At 48.6% G+C, this 21,704-nt stretch overlaps 2 protein-coding genes across 3 annotated transcripts; both read right to left on the bottom strand.

Moving 5' to 3' along the window:
- Window positions 1–543: 543 nt before the first annotated feature.
- On the bottom strand, window positions 544–21,688 carry LOC119442271 (synaptic vesicle membrane protein VAT-1 homolog). 2 transcript variants are annotated; one of them, XM_037707083.2, is made up of 7 exons: window positions 21,579–21,688; window positions 11,713–12,015; window positions 8,649–8,859; window positions 8,184–8,354; window positions 6,851–6,940; window positions 1,805–2,049; window positions 544–771 (listed from the first exon to the last, which is right to left on the bottom strand). In XM_037707083.2, the coding sequence occupies exons 2-7, from the start codon at window positions 11,977–11,979 to the stop codon at window positions 688–690; spliced, it is 1,068 nt and encodes a 355-aa protein (XP_037563011.1). In that variant the 5' UTR covers window positions 11,980–12,015; window positions 21,579–21,688; the 3' UTR covers window positions 544–687. The 2 variants fall into 2 exon arrangements, with proteins under 2 accessions (XP_037563011.1, XP_049517971.1); XM_049662014.1 differs by lacking the exon at window positions 21,579–21,688 and adding an exon at window positions 21,219–21,354.
- Window positions 19,369–20,605, bottom strand: LOC119442273 (mitochondrial translation release factor in rescue). The gene is made up of 2 exons (XM_037707084.2): window positions 20,362–20,605; window positions 19,369–19,613 (listed from the first exon to the last, which is right to left on the bottom strand). The coding sequence occupies exons 1-2, from the start codon at window positions 20,603–20,605 to the stop codon at window positions 19,369–19,371; spliced, it is 489 nt and encodes a 162-aa protein (XP_037563012.1).
- Window positions 21,689–21,704: the final 16 nt, after the last annotated feature.

Genomic DNA, 21,704 nt, shown 5'->3' with positions numbered 1-21,704 from the left:
GCTAAACATTCTCTCAGCCTTTATTGTGTCCACTACATTACTTTTGTTTTAAATTTGCCTGTTTGCTCGAAACTGTTATGCTTCAACAAATTTTACTTTCATTTTATTGTGCAAGTTGTGTTCGTCTACCTGACACAGCTGCCTAACAGCAAAGCCACCTTTGCAGGCGAATACAAGGGTTGCGATCGCGCCAAGAGAAAAATAACCAGTTTAAAGACTGGCTTATACTACACCAGCCAAGCCTCACAGAAGGTTCAATTGCTCTGTTTAGTAAAAGTTGAGCCTCGGGGAAAGTTCACTTCCTGTTAATGTTATTATTCAAATTCGGTCAAACTGAACCTATTAAGGCCATTACGATCACTCCATCTGTTCTTTTCTAGCAATTGGAAATTCAGGTTTTCGTGTTTGTAATAACTGAGCTTCATTGATCTCAGTTATTCGGAACTTTTATTATTACTTTTTAACGGAACAAGCTCGAGGGATAGAGAAAACGGAAAAGGATATATTAAGTGCATATAGCAGCATAAAACTACAAGCCAACAATTCCGTGAACGAAGCCCTCTGCCATATTAGGAAGAGCCGCACGTGATTGGAATTTATTCTTCACACGAGGATCAAAAGAGTAAAAAAATATAACAGACAGAAATCCCGCTTCCTTGTTCGTTGCCGTTTTTCGCCTTTCTGACGTCACTTCTTGAGTTCTTCGGGAGGCAAAAGTATTATTTTGCCCACATTTCTTCTCTCCACTATTTGTTCCATAGCTTTGGCAACCTGTATAAAAAGGCAACATTTAGTTTAGAATTAAGACTGCTTAAGTAAGCCGCAGTTTCGTCGGAAAGGCGAAGCACTGATAGCAGCAGCACTATATTAGACAGCTGCATAAGGTTCGTAGTTTTATCGGCTGGATAAAATCCAGTAAACATTCGCTTACTAATTAAATTAACAAGCATGGTGACATGCGCGCACAGGCAAGCATGAAGAGACCTCACTCGATGACCGCGAACATTGTCCCAACGCTAGCATGATGAAGAGCGCCGGCAGCGAGTGAACGCTTCCTGTTGCCTCTCACTTTAACGTATCTCCGAAATTTGATATTACGCTGCCTCCAACACTAGGCGCCCGGAAAGACAGCGTACATGCAGCCAACAGCCATCTCGGCTCGGCCAATCTTTGCACTCGCCGCAGGCTACCTCCAAGATAGGGCGCGCAAGCCGCGTATGTGCTCAGCCGCATCATAAGCTCCCATGCTCAGCCACTACCGGGATAAATGAGACGCGCGCTCGCCTGGGCCTCTGGCACACGCTTGATCACGTTAGCGCGCTCACAATGTTATTTTCCCACGTGACCACCTTCTGCGTCATGATTTCAAGACACGCACACCTCCTGGGAAACGAAACTGATGCATGGAACAGCTCTTATAGTAAATTATATACGGCGTTCTGAGGCTTGCCATCACTTCTAGGGTTTCGGGGCTTAAGACCTTAATTTAACTACAAAGAAATAAAGTCACAAATATCGTATCATCACTCATTTAATAGGTGCTTGAGATGTTTGTCTGGCCGCAAGCATGTTATGTACTCCAGATGACGCGCTCATAGTAACAAGCACGAGTACACGCGGCAACAGGGAACTGAAGCGTCTGGTCCAGGCCGTGATCGCGGAAAATTCTGGGAAAGCAGGTTATGGAATCATCCAGAGACATCGATGTGACCTTATAGGACTTCGAGCGACACTAGACCTCGTGCTTAGCAGTCCAACACCATAGCCACTAAGCAACCACGGCGGGTGAAAAGAGGTTACTCGCCTCTGCAAAGGGCCACTCAGAGTCGATGTGCGGCTTGATCTTTCCCTGTTCGTAAAGCTCGGTGAGGTGCTGCATGACGTCGAGCATGCGCTGGGGCTCCCTCTCGGAGACCGCGGCGAGGTTGAGGCCACACACGGCGTGGCTATCCTTGGACAGGTTGTACACGTTCACCAGCTTGGTCTGCCACCACGTCTTGAACGTCTTCCACGGCCGGAAGTACTGGCCCCACACCATGCTGCTCACGCCTGCGATCGACACACACACACACACAATAGCTAGTACGTGTGCAGTGAGAGTATAGCTGTCTGAATCAAGGGTCGAACAGAACAGAGCGACCCTTAGCTTTCCCGTTGCTTTTTATTAGGTGGTGAAAGTCTGGGAAAACATGTAATGACTTAGAGCCGGCTATCCCAAGATGAATCAATCATAAAACCTCATCAAGGCCGTAACCATAAGCTGCAGGGGCAAGGTTACGGTGTTCTGACACCCCCCGAAATTATTGTGCGGCAATATACCGTTTAGCACAACTTACATATATGCCATATGTGCATGCCAAAATATATATTAAAGGTACGGAACCAGACCGAGCGCTTTTATTAGGCTGACTGGCTTGCTTGCTTGCTTCCTATTTATGGCACGTACCCACTACGGAGGATTGGCCAAGAAGCCGGCGGTTAAACAGGTGGGGGGAGAGAAAACTTGATAGAAACACTATGTCAGGATAAAGTTGAAATTGTACAAGGAAATAAAGTGGACAAACTAATGTTAGAGACATTTTTTTCCCTTAGAGGAAAATGATGACTTGCACTAAAAGCGCTCACAATATGTTCCTACTATTATATGTTAGCGATGCTCTTGATTCACGTAAGTAAATATTTTTTTTTAATGGCCGCGCTGAATTTGAAGGTAATTATAGGCGAGGCTGCAGATAGCACCCGCCAAGAAGAAGATCTGGAATAATGATTATATGTCTCTTCCGAGACTTCTTGAACAGGGATCTTGCCCTGAATCTCACGGCACTGAACCTCACAGAGAAGGAACAAATACAGAAAAAAAAACTAAATAACTGAGAAGATGAAAATGAAAAAAAAAGAAATAAACTTGATTGCACACGAACGCACACGTGAGAGAGACAGACAATGTGCGCGGTTGACAGCATCAGGCGCTGATCCCTGAAGGAAAGAAGAAATAGCGCCTCTTTCCTCTATGCAACCTCTCTCTCTTTCAACAACTTCACCTACAGCAATGTGCAGTCAGATAAAACCGGTTGTCTCGTCTACGGCAATCCTATATCCTGCAAGGTGATGAACCTTAATTGTTCACTTGAACCTTATTATAATCGTGTGCCCTTTTACTTTTAACGCGATAGCGTTGAGAGCACCGTATCGCAGAAAATTTACTGTTGGCGTCGTCCCACGTTGTCCGTTACCGAAAAATGTCGCATAAATTTAGGTATATGTATATGGCAAGCCTTAATTGCTATATGACATGGGTCAATGTGCGGGTTACATTGCCACACCACTCTATCACTAAAGTTGCTTATAGCTAAATTGTCTTACATTCTTGACCAAGTTATTCCTCATAAGTTTGAGAATGACATCCCACAAACAAATATGACGAAACATAACACCGACAGCGCATGCCTTTTATGTTAAATCTTATTCGCAGACTTAAGTATTAAAAGTGCGAAAGAATAACAGAAGCCTGAAAATGATGGATTTTTTTTTTTTTTTTTGGCGGGGCTGCGCGCTACCTCCGGGATCGGCCCACGCAAAAGGCCGCGTTTCCAGCAATCGCAGAGCGGCGCGCACCGCTCGGTTCCTTTAAAGCCCCTATATTTATAAAAGTAGCGCCATTCTTAGATCTTGCCGCCACCGCGCTCACCCCGGCGCTTCCTCCTCGCCCTTCTCTTAGCCGCCTCCTGTCGCCCCAGCCACCTCCGCTCCCCCATTGGCCAATCCGTGTCACGTGGAAGTACGCGTCGCGCTTTTGTATATTTTTTCTTTCCAGCGCGCTCCGACTGCCATTCTCGGGCCTGTGCGACGAAAGTGCTGTACGCACAAACGGATCAAACGTGTTAGGGACAAGAACTTCGTTGTGATGGCATGCTGCTGCGCCTTAAGTTGCCGCAACCGACAAGGCGAGGGCAAAAGGCTTTTTTTGTTTACCCGCCGGCGTGCGCAAACGCTTGCTGCACACTTGATATTTGCGCCGTCTCGCATCGTCGCGTTGCTACTTCCAAAACGGCATTATTAAGACCAGTTACTGACTGACGAAGCAAAATCGCGCCTCGTTTTAAAAACGTCTCCGCAGGGCGCGATCGAAGTTTTCCTCGGATTTCCTCTGGTAGCGCGTTAGCTGTCGTCTGCCACGGCAGGCCCGACGCAGGCGGCGCCACTGTCGATATCGCGCCTCGATCGCGCTGGTCGCGCCGAGCGCGATAATGGAACGGAGGAGGAGGGAAGTGGATGGCGCTACTTTTATAAATATAGGGGCTTTAGGTTCCTTGCAACACCATCCAGATGGCGCTCGCCTCCGCGCATCCGCGGCGCCCGCCGTGCGAAGGAAAGAAAAAAAAAAGAACCAGAAAGCTCGCCTTCGTGCATAGCTTTCACCACCAGCGTTTCCTGGTAAACATTACAGTTACATAAGCTGCAGTTGCCGAGAAGCGTGAGTAGCAGTCAGGGATCTTTGAATGCTATCGCGTTCCACTCTTAAAGGTGAAGCTTAAGCGTCCTCCAAGCGTTTCTTTTACCTCTGCACTCTAGACGGTACAAAATAGGGTCGAATAAGTGGGCTTGTAGGAGGAACGTGACGGCGGCTGTACGAGCCGTGCCGTCGTCCCTACTCAGAAGGGCGAAGGCGGCGAGCCGAGCAACGGCTGCGACGACCAGCGTGGCTGGCTTTTGGAACGACACTGCGCGTGCCGAGCTTGCGCCTCGAGCACGCGCTGCGCTTCTTTATTTTTCTCTTTCTTTGACAGCCGGCGCCAAGGCACCGGCTGAGAGCGCCGAACAAAGCGCTCCGCGCTGCGGCGTCGGTGGGCGCTACAGGGCCCCCCGCCCAGACGGAAGGTCGAAATGGCGAGCCTGCTGAGTTGTGGTTAAAAAGTGTCCGTGGCCAGTCAGAGTCATCAACGCGAAGGCATCGGGTCACCACCACCACTCAGGCGGGCGGCACTGGGAGCTCCGCAAGGGTCGAGGGACTCGCTGAACGGACGCTGTTGGGAGGGGCGCGTCCAGCCGGCGATACACTGATCGGCCCATGCGTCTTGAAGTAGGAACGGGGAGGCCTGTGAGGCGAATGGTACGCCGGCGGTACCCGCACGAGCGTTGTCGGCGGCGTATTACGTACCGCACCGTTCCGTGGCGTGTAGGGTGTGCGCACGGGCGATGGAGTGCTGGACGGGCCACGACGCGTGCATTGCACGGGGATGTGGCATACCTTGTCGGGAGGCGACAAAGATTCGGCGCAGCAGGCGATGATGCGCATCGTGAGGAAGCCACTGGCCGGCAGGGCAAAGTGGGTTTAGGGGCCACAGGAGAGTCCGGTGGTTCGGTGAGGATGCCTGACGTGGGATGTAGTGGGGGTCGCAGAAGGTCGTGACCCATGTCCGCGGTGGCGTTAGCCGGCAGAGTCGGAGGCAGTGGAATCGGCGCGGTGCCGAGCTCGCGCGCCGCCTCGGAGACCGGCTCAGCGGACCGCGTGGACGGGTCGGGTGTCGTTGTTGCAGGAGCGATGGCATTGAAGACAGACCCAATGGCATGCGGCACGGAAGCCGGCGTTGGGTCGGTGATGTCTCCACTGTCGCCTGCCATCGTTGGGGGCGAGAAAGGCGATGACGTGGCCGGTGTCATGGTCGTGACGATACCCTCGGCGACAACATTGTGCGCGTACTCGCACGAAAGAGACCCCTGGAGAGAGCCGGAGGCCGGGGACTGTGCGGTAGCGCATCGGGTGGTCGCCGAGACGGTATCGGGGCAAGTCGAGGGAGGAAGGCTTGCCTGATGGTGGCTAACGGGCGCAGGAGCAGACGCGTCTGGTGCTGGCGGTGAGGGCGCCGGCAGAGATGACTCGCGCACCGCGCGGTCTACCTCTGGAAGAGGGCGGTAGACAGCACCGTAGAAGTCCAGGATGGACTGCCGCAGTTCGTCGTACGGGCGCGGGCCAGGCGATGGAACGCCGAGGTGGAGCTGGAGAGCAAGCGGGAGGACGTCGAGGAGTACCGCGTGCTTGAACTCCTGTATCCATATGTGGTTCAGCTCCAGAGCCGCCTCGAACTGGGCGAACCATGCGCCGACGTAGCTGGAAGAGAACGGCGGCAGTGGCGGGTCGAACTGGGGCTCCGGACAGTGAGCCATGGCAGCGTGTCGCTCGGGAAAAGGCGCGCTCTCCCGGGTCACCAATGTAGGAGGGACGTGACGGCGGCTTTACGAGCCGTGCCGTCGTCCCTGATCAGAAGGGCGAAGGCGGCGAGCCGAGCAACGGCTGCGACGACCAGCGTAGGCTGGCTTTTGGAACGACACTGCGCGTGCCGAGCTTGCGCCTCGAGCACGCGCTGCGCTTCTTTATTTTTCTCTTTCTTTGATAGCCGGCGCCTAGGCACCGGCTGAGAGCGCCGAACAAAGCGCTCCGCGCTGCGGCGTCGGTGGGCGCTACAGGCTCATTCTGGAAATACGCCCCCAATGTACTCCTACTGCTTTCACATTCATCAGCACTCGTTGCAAAACGCTTGTGCTGATATCAATCACAGACTATCATTTCACAAAAAGTTCAGCAAACAGAGAAGGACTGAACAACCATGGAGTTGCGCGCGGAGCACTGCAAGACACATCCATATCGAAAGCAAAATGTGAAGGCGCCAGTTTACCCATGAAACTACGGCTGCCAGGCGACTTAACGAAACGAATCTTTCTGTGTCGTTCTGGCTTATGGCTTATAAAACAGTAGGCGTGCATGTTTATAAAATTGTTAACGATGCATTCCCGCTGCGGAACATATGCGTCGCATTCCCGCGTAACCGGCTAAAAGAAAACGAACGCTAACCAATGTGGATGGCGCGTCCCATGGGCTTCAGCAGGGTCCTTGCGCGGGTAAACTCTCCGCCGGACAGGCAGTCCAGGATGACATCCACGCCTGCAAAGTAACACCGCACGCTAATCTCGGGGAAACTGAGATTCTAAAGGGACCGCTATATAAGAGGGCATATATATATATATATATATATATATATATATATATATATATATATATATATATATATATATATATATATATATATATATATAAAGTTAAACTGCATTGGCCCCCCGCCAATGCGGTTTAACTCTAAGCAAGATGGCGACGCCTGACATAAGTTCCCGCACTATAGCGTCTCGTGACGTCACGGATTGTCAACAAGGACGATTACACTGTTTTCTAAATGAACCAGTAGAGAGTTTTATATTAGGGGTACGCGAGCGTTGGGGCCCCCAAGCGCTATAGGGGTCCACAACGCTTGCGTCCCCCTAATCTAAAGCTCTCTATTGACTCAACCTAACGACTTGGGATTCATCTCACGTGCAAAAACAGCCCGAAACACAGCCCGAACACGCAAATCTCGATGAAATCCGTGACATCGCACTGACACACCAGCGCTACGATTTCGGCGGAAATTCAAAAGGGTGAACTCAAAAGAGTTCACTTGCTTCCCAGGTAAACAAACGTTTCTCGCAAATAAATGCGAACAGAATCTTGAAAGTATACTTTTAGTGTTGCTTTTCAGCGTCCCTTTACACTGTCCATGCGAAGTGTGCCGTATTTTGGCGTGTTTAACATGCCCCTGTTTAACCAGCCCTCAAGGTGGTATCTGAAATTCTGTAAGTGCGCTTCTCCACACATATAGTTTGACCCACACAAGATGGCGGACGTCGCATGCGTGCTCACGCTATAGGGCCACCAGCCTTGCCACATTATCTTCCTCACTCCATATTCGCTGTTTAAATATGACCCACGGCCGTGTTGCGAGCGTGAGATTGGCCATCTTGCGTAGGGAAACCTAACCGTGTGAGAAAGCCTGCTTACTGCAGTAATTCGCATAATCTTATTACAAGCGACGAAAAAAAGAGGAGGAAGAGGCGGGCGGAAGGGGGGGGGGGGGGGGGAGGGGTATCTGCGTTCCATCTCCGTGCAAATAACCGGATACAACTAACGATCAAACCTTTATTAAACGACATAGAGCAAAGCTCCAGGAACGATGTTGCTTAGCACGTTCACTGAATATATCTCCCTCGAAGTTGCTTTCTGTTGAAGCACGCTGAGGATTCGCGGCATTGCGCTCTGTACCGCATTACCACACTACGCGGATGTATACGCAAAAGGCGCGTAAGAGCATACACACCTTTAGGCTCCATCTTACTCACTGCAGCGACGAAGTCCTCGGCATGGTAGTCTATAGGGTGGGTGACACCGTTTTGCTGTGTAAGGGAAAACTTGGACGCCGACGACGTCCCGTACACTGTCACGTCTTCCACTGTGTGACACAGCTGGGTAGCTGCCCAGCCCACGCCACCTTGTGGAGAAACACGCTCGGCATCAGAGCCTTGTGAACGGAAAACCTTGAGCTACACACAGCTACACATTATGGTAGAGGGCATATGCTGTGACGTCATCGAGGTCACCATATTCTAGTACAGCCAGCACGGCGAAAACCTGCGCGTTATCTAGAATATTTTATCTCCAACAGCAAGCTGGAAGCTGAAGAATCACTACAAAATGGTGTACATGACGTCATGTCACAACTCGCGGGCAAAAATTACGGAATTCTAACGACAATGGTAATTCGTACGAACGACGGTACGCTCACCTGCGGCCGACTGGACGAGCACCTTGTGACCCTTGCGAAGGCCCCCGAAGTCGCAGATGGCGAGGTAGGCCGTGGCGTAGTTGATGGGGAAGGCAGCGGCTTCGCTGTAGCTCATGCCGTTCGGGACGGCAAAGCAGTCCCGCTCGGGCACTGCGGCCACGCTCGTCCACAGGCCGTAAGTGAAGCACCAGCACATCACGCGGTCACCCTCCTGCGCCGGTCACGCTAGGCATTGCTCAAGGCCAACATTTCTCGAGGAGCACTCTTCGAAGTGCTGACGACAGTAACCTACGCCACTCTTTTCCCGCACATTGGAGAACGTTAGCTTGTGTGATTTGCGGTAAGTTGAAATTAGGCGATGCGGAACACGTTAGAGGGCGCGGGGCTAAGTTAACGTTAGGCAACATATCAACGTGTATAAAATCGATAGCTCTATGATGCCTCGCTGGTGAGCTCAAGAACGAGCTTTACGCGCTTTGTCGAAAGTAAGGAAGTATTCAGTCCAGCATAAATGTGTTGAAGCTTGCTTTCTCATCTTTCCGCTGTATCGTTTTACAAGCCACAGTCTGTAGACGGAAGGTTAGACGAGAGGTAGTCTTCAGTGATAACATTCATAGTCGCAGTTGACGGCGCACCAAGACAAAAGGAACAATGGAGTCACGCAGAGGAGGATGAAAGGAGGAAGAGGAGAGAGCAGAACGCGCTGGCGCGCGAAGCTGGCGTTTAATTTCCGCGTGGTCTTGCGTGTGCCGTAGCTGTTCATTTCCACTTGCTAGAGAAGGAGAAAGATGTACAGGTCGAGGTTAGTAGAGGAAGAGGGCAAGCACAGCTGGCGGAGCATCCTTCCTCCATGTGGTGGAGGTCCTAGCTCTGCTGTTGGGCTCACGCATGCGCACACAGAAGAACAGTGGAAATTAAAACATCGGCAGGGGGAAACGGAAATGCGGCGACGACGGCCTACGAAAGAGGAAAAGAACGCTCTCGAGCACAATTTGAAGACTTTACCATAGGATGCGGGGCGCGAGAGAAATACAGTGAAGCGAAACGAGTCGTGGATCGAGAGCGAGAATATAAGGAGGCACAAGACCACGGAGGAGCACCAACAACCCAACATGTACAAAGAAGCGAGAAAAAATCGTCGAGCTTAGCACACGGGTGCAGAGGCTGTCGCCTTCAAGTATAGGCTATGCGATAGTACGAAAAATAATAAGGAATTTTTCCGTAGTTCTGACAATATATATGGATGAGAAACACTACACACGAGACAAACATCTTTGACAGTCAAACGGTTGTACGACAGCCGTTCTTTTTCCTCTTCGTGTAAGCGTATATACTTCCACTATACAGAAGAAGCCATAGCACGTTGCGATTCGTCAAGTGCGGCGCCATTTCAAGGAAGAAGGTTTACGCGCATTCTTTCTGATTGATGGAATCACTGATTATTTACAATATCAGGATGAAATAACAAATAAACAACGGCAGAGACACATAAGTAAGACGACCGTGAGCACCATATACTTGCTTCACAGCAGTGCGGGATCCCGAACTATCTTGAGAGCAGAAAATAAATTGAAATTAGCTTAAACGAAGGACGAGGATGCAGAATGACGCAGTGAGTGCTTTCATCCAAGCACAACATCTAAGCATACGATGCTAATTGCTACTTTCCGTACTATATTGTAATTATTCTAAATTACAGCCAGTCTAAACTTTGCAATCAATCTTCTTATTTTTTTCCTTTTAAATTTCACCGTCCATTTACCTGGTCTCACGTACTGCTCAATTACACAAAACTATTAAAGCGAAGCTTGATATGGCTAGGTGAAATCGTCTGTCCACAGAAAACTATCATTGGCTCTATTATTGGTTCGAGCGTCGTCGTCTTCTTCCGCAGCTGGCTCGTTGGCTCATGCTCGGCACGCGCTCGTGCCACATGCATGCTCCCGCATTCGTCGTCATCGTCTTCTTCCACAGCTGGCTGCGTTGCCGCTCATCATTCCAGCGTAGAATTTCACTTCTGTTCTGTCGTCGTAATGGGGAGGCCGCGTTTACGGGGGTATGAGCCATTCATTGGACATATTTAAATTTGAAGCAATTTATATTTCGATGAATCGCAAGCGGAAATGGCGGGCGAATGCTGCTAACCACGCCGACGAGGAAACTCGAGACATCCAACGCAAGCGACAACGGCGGACTCCGGGCATACCGTCAGTGACGTCGTTCTCTCCGTCGCAGCCGAACGTGTGTGTAACCTCATAATTGAGAAATACTTTAATAAACCCTCGGGATTCAGCCAGTGAAAAACACCGGGGCCGCACGTTTCAGCTTCGCTGGTTAACCATCTTCACGGAGTTGAAGGGCCAACGAATATTTTTATTCGCAGTCTATACATTTATTAATGCTTTATTATTAGCTATTGGACGTACAACTACCCGGTTCTTGGCTCATTCCCCATATTGGGTACGTGCCATGTTTTGAAGGCACAACAAGAAAAAGATTGTAGGAAAGGAGTCCTCGTGGGCGTCCTGGCTCTGCCTTTTGCTGTCTCGTCGCGCGAACGCTTTTTTACAAGCAACAAATGTGACTTTCACCTTAACTTCCCCAGCAAGACTAAATGTTATACGTACAGAACATATAAGTTTCTGCATACGTGTACACTCTACTAGTAATGCATTGCCGAAGTAAAATGTATTATATATATTCCCTGTACTGCCATAAAAATTTACGGTCCTTCCCACTGAAGCACGCGTCATACCATGCTTATTTGAGGCTATCAGCATGTGTTATGCGCCGAATACGGCGTTTCTCGTCAGAGCACAGAAGTAAAGGGACGGGGTAATTCCTATTTCTCCGGTGGAATAGCTCAGGTGACGGACTTGAGGGAGGTGGGGTGTCCGCGGAAAAGGTCCGCTATATCCGCACTCTATTTGTCTCTCTCTTCAGTTCAACTGCGGTAGGGTGGCTAAAATTAGGGTGGCTAGCCACCCTAACAGCGGTTAGCGTGCCCGTGTATATTACAACGCCCACTGACACCTGACCAGCTTCTCAAGTGCGTCTCAAATACCTTGAAGCGGGTGACGGCGCTGCCGACTCGGATGACGTCGCCGGCGGCCTCCATGCCCATGACAAATGGCGGCCGCTTGTGTCCTTGCACGTACAGCCCAAGCCGCACGTAGATGTCGGCGAAGTTGGCGCCGCACGCCCGCACGCGCACCAGCAGCTCGTCGTCGCGCAACGAAGGCACGGCGGTCGTGGCCTCGCGCACCGCCAGCTTGTCGTAGCCACCGAAGCCGGTCAGCACGATCTCGGAGCGCACGCTCGGCTCGCCCATGTCCGCTCGCTGCTGCGTCTACGAGCTCACTCGATTCTGCGAACGGCACGTCAAGCTCAGTGAAGGCGTGGCGTTTTGCTAAGGCGGTACAAGGGAGACAATCTTGCTCGAACAGCGCTAGCGGAAGAGGAAATTGGTACTGAGGAAGTTCTTCTGCCATGACTATATATATGACAGGCTTGGCCATGGCTTGTGTTTAGGCACTAAAAGATGCTGTTTTAGGCGCCTATGCCAAATACTGTCCTTTAGGCATGTACAGAGTCGACCACATCTAAGGTGAACACTTCATTAGTATTCAAGCCGGTAAAACTACGGCGTTTATTCTACTTCACGAGTGAAATGTTCGTTATACGATGTGTAATCATGGTGTCGATAAACACAATAATGATTTTTCGAATTATGTACTTCAGCTTCTATGATGTCTTGAATACTAATGAGGTGTTCACCTTAGATGTGGTCGACCCTGTACGTATAGGCTCAATTAATGAGAACTTCCATTGTGCATCTGGGCATAAATCATGATTGACTAACGAACACAGCGCATTAAAACGCTGGTTTGTGTAATTCATTTTATCTTCTCGATAGAACGGATTGAGGCAAGTTGCGTAGGTTGCAACATTTATCTGAAGTTCAGCGTGATCAGACATTATGAGAAAAGTTGTGAAAGCAGTGGCCAACGAACACCATCTCAATATTCTCGTGCTGCGTGTTTTTCACCGAGTATTGGTTTGTGCGCCGATAAGGAACACTCAATGTCCACCCGAAAGGTACATGTATACTTGTACTTCGGAAAGTTCGATGATACAACGCCCTCTGGAATTCTAGAATGTTCGCCGGTCAGGACACTTTACAGTTCTTTCAGTACAGAAAACTCAGTATTTTTGTCCGAGACAGATTGAAGTTCCGAACCAACTCTACCAGAAACAGGTCTATTGGGGATGGTGGAGAACCTTCCCTGAATCTACAAAATGAGCGCCACATTTCGAGTCACGCACCAAAGCATTCTAATAGGGACGTATTCTCGGACGATCAATTTCGGCGATACTATCGCATTTGCGTGACGTAGTGCTCAACCAGCAAATAAGCACGTGCCTGACGGCCGAGGCAATAGTATCGCCGAAAGTGATCGGCCCAGGATACATTACCCAAGTCACCTTCAAAGGTATCGTCACGTAGCGCCGTTTGAGCCATTCTCACAGCGATGCTCTCGTCTGCTGCAAACCTTTTACACCGGCAAAGTTAAATAACTGAATTCTGGGGTTCTACGCGCCAATACCACGATACAATTATGAGGCACGTCGTAGTGAGGGGCTCCAATTAATTTTGACCACCTGGGATTCTTTAACGTGCACCTAATGCATGGTACACGGACGTTTTCGCATTTCGCCTCCATCGAGATGCGGCCGCCGCAGCCAGGATTTGACCCCGCGCCCTTGGGCTTAGCAGTGCAACGCCACAAGCCATGCTACTAGCCACATTAGCCATGCCGCCACGGCGGGTTCACACATGCAATGTGTGTGTGGTAATAATCGGTTGCCTCCAGCGAAGTTCACCAGCAGAGGATAACAATATAAACAAACTAAGGCTACGTGCAAAACACGAAAAAAAAAAAAAAAGCTTTTTCAGGCTCTAAAAACCTAATACCAACATCAAAATAGACATTTATAGGCACAATAAAAGTGTCACTGATATGTTTCTAGATTCATAGTTCGTGCTTATATGTTAAATAGGCACGATAAGTACATAAGGAAAAAAACAAAAAACAAAGTTAGCATTTTGTCTAAAGTTACGGTCTCTACTCCTCTCCTTTGTAGGACGGAGTGAATCGTGCGGCCTGCCGCCGTCTCGCGTGAATCGCCCCGGAGCTTGTGGTCCCATCGCGCGGGAAAGCGGCATGCATCCACTAGGAATTACGAACACTTGCGTCCTTTTATACGTCGGCGAACTGATTTATGGGAGTATGTGCTCATCTGATCACATAAAGGGCTAAACGACATTCCTAATCAAGAAAAATGAAAAGAACTAACTCATTCACCATTATTTCTGACTGAAAAGGTATGAAACGGCATTTGAGTAAAACTTAATGGTGTATATAAATGAGTTATTTTGTTTTGCTGAAGTATCTACAACTGGAAATGTCGTTCCAGCGTGTGAAAAATGCTATACGATATATATATATATATATATATATATATATATATATATATATACGATATATATAAACGGCTTTGTGTTAAGTTTGTCCAGCGCCGCGAGTTCAGCAAGTGAGTGTGGTTGTGGACGTAAATGAATACTATATAATTAGTATAATAGTTATATACCTGAATAAAGCAATGTAAAGTGACTCTGAACAAGTGTTGTCCAATTTAGTACAAGCATTTCTACCACGATACTGCCATGCCAATACATGCCGAGGCAATCATCGACATGAGACGTGACAGTTCAGACGCTCCTAATGTCAGCGCAGGAGAAAATGCGACACGAGTAAGGACATTATACGAACACATGCCGACTCGCTCTCCCTCTTGCTAAGCGGCCCTTTCCACCCATAATGCGCTCGTGCGTACAGACGTCCTAATTCACGAACGCGCAACAACGTGTTATACAAGTCCTTCGACACCATCGCTCTGTGACATCCCGCGTGTCACAAACGGAATTGGGTAGCGCTTTATTTTTCGCAGTGCTGACAAGTGGTAACTGGAACATCAATGCATTTCGCCACAGATTTTGAGGGCGTAATTCTCGAAGTCGCATCCCGAGCGCGTAATTTCTTTTAAGTGAATAATGCTTTTTTACTGCTCGGCTTGTATTGTGAAATAGCGATCGACATGTACTCTAATGTGGAAAAATTCAAGTCTAATTAGGGCAACTGTTAATAAGCTAACGTCGCATCGTGATTTGTTGTGCAGGTCCGCTTATTCAAGCAATCCAGCCAGCTGTGACAGAATTGCGTTCTGCCACAAATTATTTTCTGTTCTTCCACAAAAAAAAAAAAAAAAAAGAAAGAAAGAAAGGTACAGCCCATCTATAGGCAAGCTCTCCAGATATCAACTTCATGACTAACAAACATACTTGATGCCCACAGTGACAACATGTGAGCTTGTGGCTTGTGACACAGCCCTCAACAACTGGTTTGCTTGAGTTTTCCACGACAAATCCTGAGCAGACCACGCGCATCTAGGGCTAAGCATCTTACCTCTTCAATGGGAGACCGGCAATGATGAGGCGCTGGCATTTCTCTGGCAACACCGGTTCCTTGTTTATTGCGGACGAGTTGCGAACGGCAGACAGTTGAACGCTCATATCGCTATACCACTTGCCACAGCGCGCGTGAATAAGTGATCGTTACGGCTGCTGCCTTAACATTACCTCACAAAGGCACAGCTGCTCATACAATGGATACAAACGTACACGCGTCTCTCGCTCCACGTTATACCTGTAGAGTAATGGTTACAATTAGCACGTCTAATACCCATTATTCAAAGAGAAGTTGAGTTAAAGACGTATATGGATCCATTGTTGCAAGGCATCCGACGTTCGCGCTTAACCATGGTTTAATGGATTATTCGAGCGTCCCCATCGAGCTGTGGGTCGCGCCAGAATCCGCGTGTGGTCGCGAAGCTTGAGAACTAGAAAATGTTTGGCGTCGATGGAGGGCAAACTACGGTTCCAAGCAAGAAACGGAGCTTAGAAAGAGAAAGCACGATGTCTAAACTTCCCTTTTGCTTGAGAAACTCTATGTCAGCAAGCAAGCAAGCTCTTTCTCGTACATTTGTCAAGCCAATCCAAAAAACCAACTATCGAAATTTCCAAAATGAAATTTCCGGTTCACGTATACTGCTCCATTTGAAAAGCTCGTGGCATTTCAAAAAGCTGGGAGCTAAGACCACGCACTGTATTTCATATTTTGAGCGGCCCAGATGTGATTGAACAGCAAAACGCCAGGATTATTGCAAAATTCGAGAACTTCTGTTGTTCGCTACAGAGGGTAGTGCTCCTTATTTCACATGTAAATGCTATGCATTGATAATGACGAGGGAGAGGAAGTAGACACATGAGTACGGTGAGCTAGTGAGAGAAGGCAAGCAAACAAACAAAACTAATTATTCTCGGCTGATCCTCTCCAAATTTTATTTTCTCGAACCCTCGTATCGTCCTATTCATGGCTGATCCCGTAACGTGGGTGGCGCCATTACACTCAGGAATAGCCAACCAACACCAAGGTGGGTGCCAGGACAGTTACTAAGGCCGTCATCATCATCAGCAATCAAGCACACCAGACTAGAGCACTGCACGGGCTCGGGCTTACCCGAAAGCCCGAGCCCGGCCCGGCCCGTGGCCGGACCTGGTAGAACAGTTTTTTCACGGGCTCGGGCCGGGCTCGGGCACGGCGTGCGCTTTTTGACCCGGGCCCGGGCCGGGCTCGGGTTTTTTGACGCGGGCCCGGGCCGGGCTCGGGCTTTCTGGTGGTGTGCATGTAACGTGCAGCGAGTTATTCTCGGGCGTCTCAACTCTGAAAAACATTATTTTTCGGTCTCGGGCCGGGTTCGGGCCGGTTTCGAGTCGGGCTCGGGCCGGGCTCGGGCCTAAGGTAAAGGGGTGGCGGGCCGGGCCGGGCGGGTAACGTAGATTATTTCCGTGCCCGGGCCGGGCCCGGGTCTCGCCATAAAAGTTTTGATCGGGCTCGGGCGGGCCGCCCAACGTAAAAACGGGCCCGGGCCGGGCTCGGGCTGCAAAAATCGGCCCGTGCAGTGCTCTACACCAGACAAACGATGTAGCGATGCGTTCAGCCTTTGCCAGAGGTTTAATATGGTGCTGAATAGAAACAAACTATAAAATGCGACATTGTACTAGCGACAGCCAAGTTGTAACATGCTTTTATTTATTTCTTTATTTCTTATGCTGTGCGTTTTAAGTTAAACAAAAGGCGGAAATGTAAAAATTACTGCTCACAATTCCCTTGCTTTCTGTCTTGTTTCGAAGACTCCATGGACTGAATGCGCCCCGAGGAGGTCGTAGTGAGGGCTCGGGCCCCAGGGGTACTCGTTTTTCTTCCGGCAGTTATCTCTACAGCATATAGGTTTGTCTAAATCCAAGCGTGGATGCACTACTCGCGTAGAAATTACAGTAATGGCTTAGGGAACTTATCGTCCATGAGCCAAGCATATAACTGTGTCTGATCTCTACGGAGCTTGGCAGCTCTTAGAATCCGTTCTTGAATATGCCTCATTCATGCACAGAGCCACAGCCGGTGGTGAATGTCTGCTGTATAAGCTGGAGCAGCTTACTTTGTACAGTTCATTGTGTTCTCAGGAGTTGGACCACAGGCCCAGGTGACGGAAAGTGTAAGGGTCGTCCCAGCTTGTATTCCCTGAAAAGATACTTCCTTCACCCGAGAAAGACTATTACGGCTAAGGCCTGAGAACACAATGAACTGTACAAAGTAAGCTGCTCCAGCTTATACAGCAGACATGTTCACCACCGGCTGTGGCTCTGCGCATGAATGAGGCATATTCAAGAACGGATTCTAAGAGCTGCCAAGCTCCGTAGAGATCAGACACAGTTATATGCTTGGCTCATGGACGATAAGTTCCCTAAGCCATTACTGTAATTTCTACGCGAGTAGTGCATCCACGCTTGGATTTAGACAAACCTATATGCTGTAGAGATAACTGCCGGAAAAAAAAAAAAAAACGAGTACCCCTGGGGCCCGAGCCCTCACTACGACCTCCTCGGGGCGCATTCAGTCCATGGAGTCTTCGAGACAAGACAGAAAGCAAGGGAATTGTGAGCAGTAATTTTTACATTACCGCCTTTTGTTTAATTTAAAACGCACAGCATAAGCAATAAAGAAATAAATAAAAGCTTGTTACAACTTGGCTGTCGCTAGTACAATGTCGCATTTTATAGTTTCTGTTTCTATTCAGCACCGTATTAAACCTCTGGCAAAGGCTGAACGCATCGCTACATCGTTTGTGTGGTGTGCTTGATTGCTGATGATGATGACGGCCTTAGTAACTGTGCTGGCACCCACCTTGGTGTTGGTTGGCTATTCCTGAGTGTAATGGCGCCACCCACGTTACGGCATCGGCCATGAATAGGACGATATGAGGGTTCGAGAAAATAAAATTTGGAGAGGATCAGCCGAGAATAATTAGTTTTGTTTGTTTGCTTGCCTTCTTTCACTAACTCACCGTACTCCTGTGTCTACTTCCTCTTCCTCGTCATTATCAATGCATAGCATTTACATGTGAAATAAGGAGCACAACCCTCTGTAGTGAACAACAAAAGTTCTCGAATTTTGCAAATCCCTTCAAACGTTGCAATAATCCTGGCGTTTTGCTGTTCAATCAACACCGTGCCACAGCCACGGTGTAGCTGTGGCACATGCGCCAGCCGCAGGTGCGTGAGGGGGCGCTGCGGCTCAGGGGCCGATGGGGCGTGGCTACAGCGAACCCGATCTGTCCGCGCCGTTGGGCCGCAGTGTCAACACCGAAGTATATTTCTTACTCCGTGCTCTGAACACATCAACGGTCCGGACGATCTTATCACCATGCATACTATCGCCGACTACATCCGCGGCTTGTATTCATGTCATATATAGATACATAGTGTGGACCAGATAGCGTTAGTCAAGCTCTTCAACGAAAAAAAAAAAAGATTAAAAGAAGACGGTGCAAGATACAATATTCAATCCTACGTTGCTCGGTTGTCAGACCGCTGACGACCGAACGCCGTACTTCTAATTAAGGCTCTGTGCGCAAGCGTTTTTGCACCTGGCCCCATTGCTCGTCTGAACGCGACCGGGGTTGTGTACCTTGCGCTGAGCAGCAATACCCCACTGCTGCGTAGCAACCGCGGCACGTCACAGAATAAGGAACCAGTTTGTTCGGTATGAACAAATAAGAAACTGGTGCTGACGTTTAGGCTAGGACTCTACCTGTCTTAATCTACACCAGAACTCCAGTGAACGACCAGAAACAGAGGGTATAGAGGCTGTTATGCATATCATAGAAAGAAAAATGCCGTTCCAACGCACATGTTAGACTCCATATAAGTGATGCGGTTGATGAAATGATATGCAACTAAATACGATGAATACAATAATGTCTTGCAATGCTTGATTGTACACTACACGGTTTTGTGGGTAGAGATTATTATTGAAATTCAAGGTTGTCACTGGGTCATAGGAGTGCAACTACACCCCCTAACCCCACCCCCTCCCCTCACACATACACATCCGACTACATACATGTAGGTAGGCCACCGGCAACACAGGAAAGGCTGAAGGCATGAGATAAATAAGAATTTTATTACAGAAGTAAGCATTCACTGCTCGCAGTGGCTTCTAGTCACGAAAAAACACACAGCTAACTAGACTAATAAACGCTACAGCTGCTCTGTGCCAGAGTCCTCACTATGTTTTTGCCTCTCCAGAAATTGCCTTTTGAGTTCACGCAATTTTTCGTTCTTCCGGTCAAGTTTTCGCCGTTTGTCCATCTTGACTCGCAACTTCTGTGCTGAGACGCTCATGTCTCCATTGAGGTGATCGTCCAGTTTTTCCAACAGCATCTTCCTCGCCAACTTCCTGTTCTCGTGGAGCAGACGGCTCTCATGGCACCGGACCACAATGCCTGTTGGAACAAAACAACGCTCAGCAGTGTCGGGGCAAGCAATACAGGACGCTAACGTCCACCAACAACATTCTAGGTTACTTATAACACAACCAGTTAGAGCCCTTTCTGACAACCCTCTTCCACCCAAGAGAACTTTCATGTGATCCTTTCGAGATAGAAAGACAGAATGAAGGAAAAGAAGGGTTGTTAACTAGGTACCCTTACAGTGTTTCAGCCTGTCAGCAGGTCACGACCTCTTGTGACGCTTTGTTTACTTACAACGCACTAGGAACATATTGTCTAGTGTAGCTGTTCCCGTGGAAAGACAAATGAGCCATTCTACCTTAACTATCATGTAGCAGTCGACGTCTTTACACCAGAAACTAGCAACCCACACTGTTCACGCAGGAAAAAAATATGCATAAATGACCGTGTTGCCTCTGGGTCAGTATTGTAATCTATGGTAGAACTCATGCAGCGTCACAAGATGATGCCACCAGCGCGATGCGCGCGCCAACGTCTCCGTTATTTCGTAAATAGAGCTTTAGCTTGTCCGTAGATGTGTTACCGTTCGCGGAATACCGGGTTACCGGAGTAGTGTACGGCAGCAACAATGCTGGTAGCGACGCTTTGTGAGGCAGAGTTTGACCAGATAGCACACAAAGCTTATACTGCAGTGACATAACCGCTAACGTGCAGTCCAAACCACGAAGCAATAATATGTACAACTGAACATCCAAAGGCTCCACAGAGGAACGAGTCCTACCTGTAGGAGTGTGGCAGAGCATCACGCAGTTGGACAGCTTGTTGACTGCCTGCCCCCCTGGACCACTGCCATGGACGAACTGCTCGACAACGTCTTCTTCCTTCAAGACCGGCACTTTGGAGCGGTCAATTCTGTGGGCACATCTAATGCTCTCGATCGTGGCTGCCACAGTTGTGCGCGGGCATTGTGCACGAAGAGTGGCCAGTGTCAGCCTGCCCGCTGTCCCCACAAGTCCAGCTAACATCTCTTCATATCAGCCGCTTCCTTTCGAGGAATGCTTTTCCTTTCTACAAAGAGGATGACTATGTCACTAAACGCTGCTCAAGTGTGCCAATCGATTGTCAGAAAAAGCATCAGGCAGCGTTTCGACTGTGCCCCTTGGCACAAGTACTTCAAGGTAGTTAGTTATCTAAAATTATTTGCGCTTAGCAAATATGTCTACTTCAATGTTCAAACTATACTAGTATTCTAGTTCACAAACACAGTTGTTTCGGGAATAAAACGTGAACGGAAGTACGCGTATGGTCTCACAAGAGTAAATTAGCGCACAAGGAAAGTAGAGACAGCTGTCTGGGATTTAGAGAATTCACATTGCTTTCATTGCAGCATCACAAATGTCGCATATATATATATATATATATATATATATATATATATATATATAGAGAGAGAGAGAGAGAGAGAGAGAGAGAGAAAGAAAGAAACATTCATGGTATTCGGAATGTGCACGACATATCGACTGGCAAACGTAAAATGTAAAAATATGGGTAGAGCTGTTGTCCTCGCGATAATACCCGTCTTTATAGAACAAATCTCGTCATGTTTGCTCAAAACAAAAGAATACACTTTCTACTCACGTTGAAGTAAAACAGACGTTCCTCTGGTTCCGTGAGCGTTTTTCGCGCTTCGAACTCTTCTCGGAGCCTCTTGAAGTAATAATTCTTGTCAGACAACTCTAAACGGTGCCCGTAACGTACCAAACTTCGGTACAAGCTAAGCACCGCTTGCTTGCTTGGTGGGTGCGGCATCACCTAGAAATGCAATATCTGTCCAAAATCCCGCACACAAACAAACTCAGTCCGGCTGTGATAAGAGAGAGCAGATTAAGGTTAACGTGTTTTTAATCAAGTGCTGCTAGATGCGAAACACTGTATTATCATTTTCAAATGTCGTCAGCCTACGCAGCACTGTTGAAAGAAGAAACAGTGAAATGTCACCTTGAAAAATACGTTGAAAGCATCCGAACTTATGCAGATAAATCACACACACGCGCCACGGCAACCAACACACATGCTCGCATCCCGCATTCGAGAGAAGACTTGCTTGACTCAGTTCTTGACTTG

The sequence above is a fragment of the Dermacentor silvarum genome, chromosome 2, assembly GCF_013339745.2.
Source record: "Dermacentor silvarum isolate Dsil-2018 chromosome 2, BIME_Dsil_1.4, whole genome shotgun sequence".
Taxonomy (NCBI): Eukaryota; Metazoa; Arthropoda; class Arachnida; order Ixodida; family Ixodidae; genus Dermacentor; species Dermacentor silvarum.
This window is presented reverse-complemented; position numbering and strand designations above follow the sequence as displayed.

Excerpts from the sequence above, each read along its gene's own strand:
- LOC119442271 (XM_037707083.2), bottom strand. The coding sequence starts at position 11,979 with ATGGGCGAGCCGAGCGTGCGCTCCGAGATCGTGCTGACCGGCTTCGGT. Across the intron at positions 6,941-8,183 it reads GAGTAAGATGGAGCCTAAAG|GCGTGGATGTCATCCTGGAC; the intron begins GTGTGTATGCTC and ends GTTACTTTGCAG. Across the intron at positions 772-1,804 it reads CTGAGTGGCCCTTTGCAGAG|GTTGCCAAAGCTATGGAACA; the intron begins GCGAGTAACCTC and ends CTTTTTATACAG.
- LOC119442273 (XM_037707084.2), bottom strand. The coding sequence starts at position 20,605 with ATGTTAGCTGGACTTGTGGGGACAGCGGGCAGGCTGACACTGGCCACT. Across the intron at positions 19,614-20,361 it reads GCTCTGCCACACTCCTACAG|GCATTGTGGTCCGGTGCCAT; the intron begins GTAGGACTCGTT and ends TTGTTCCAACAG.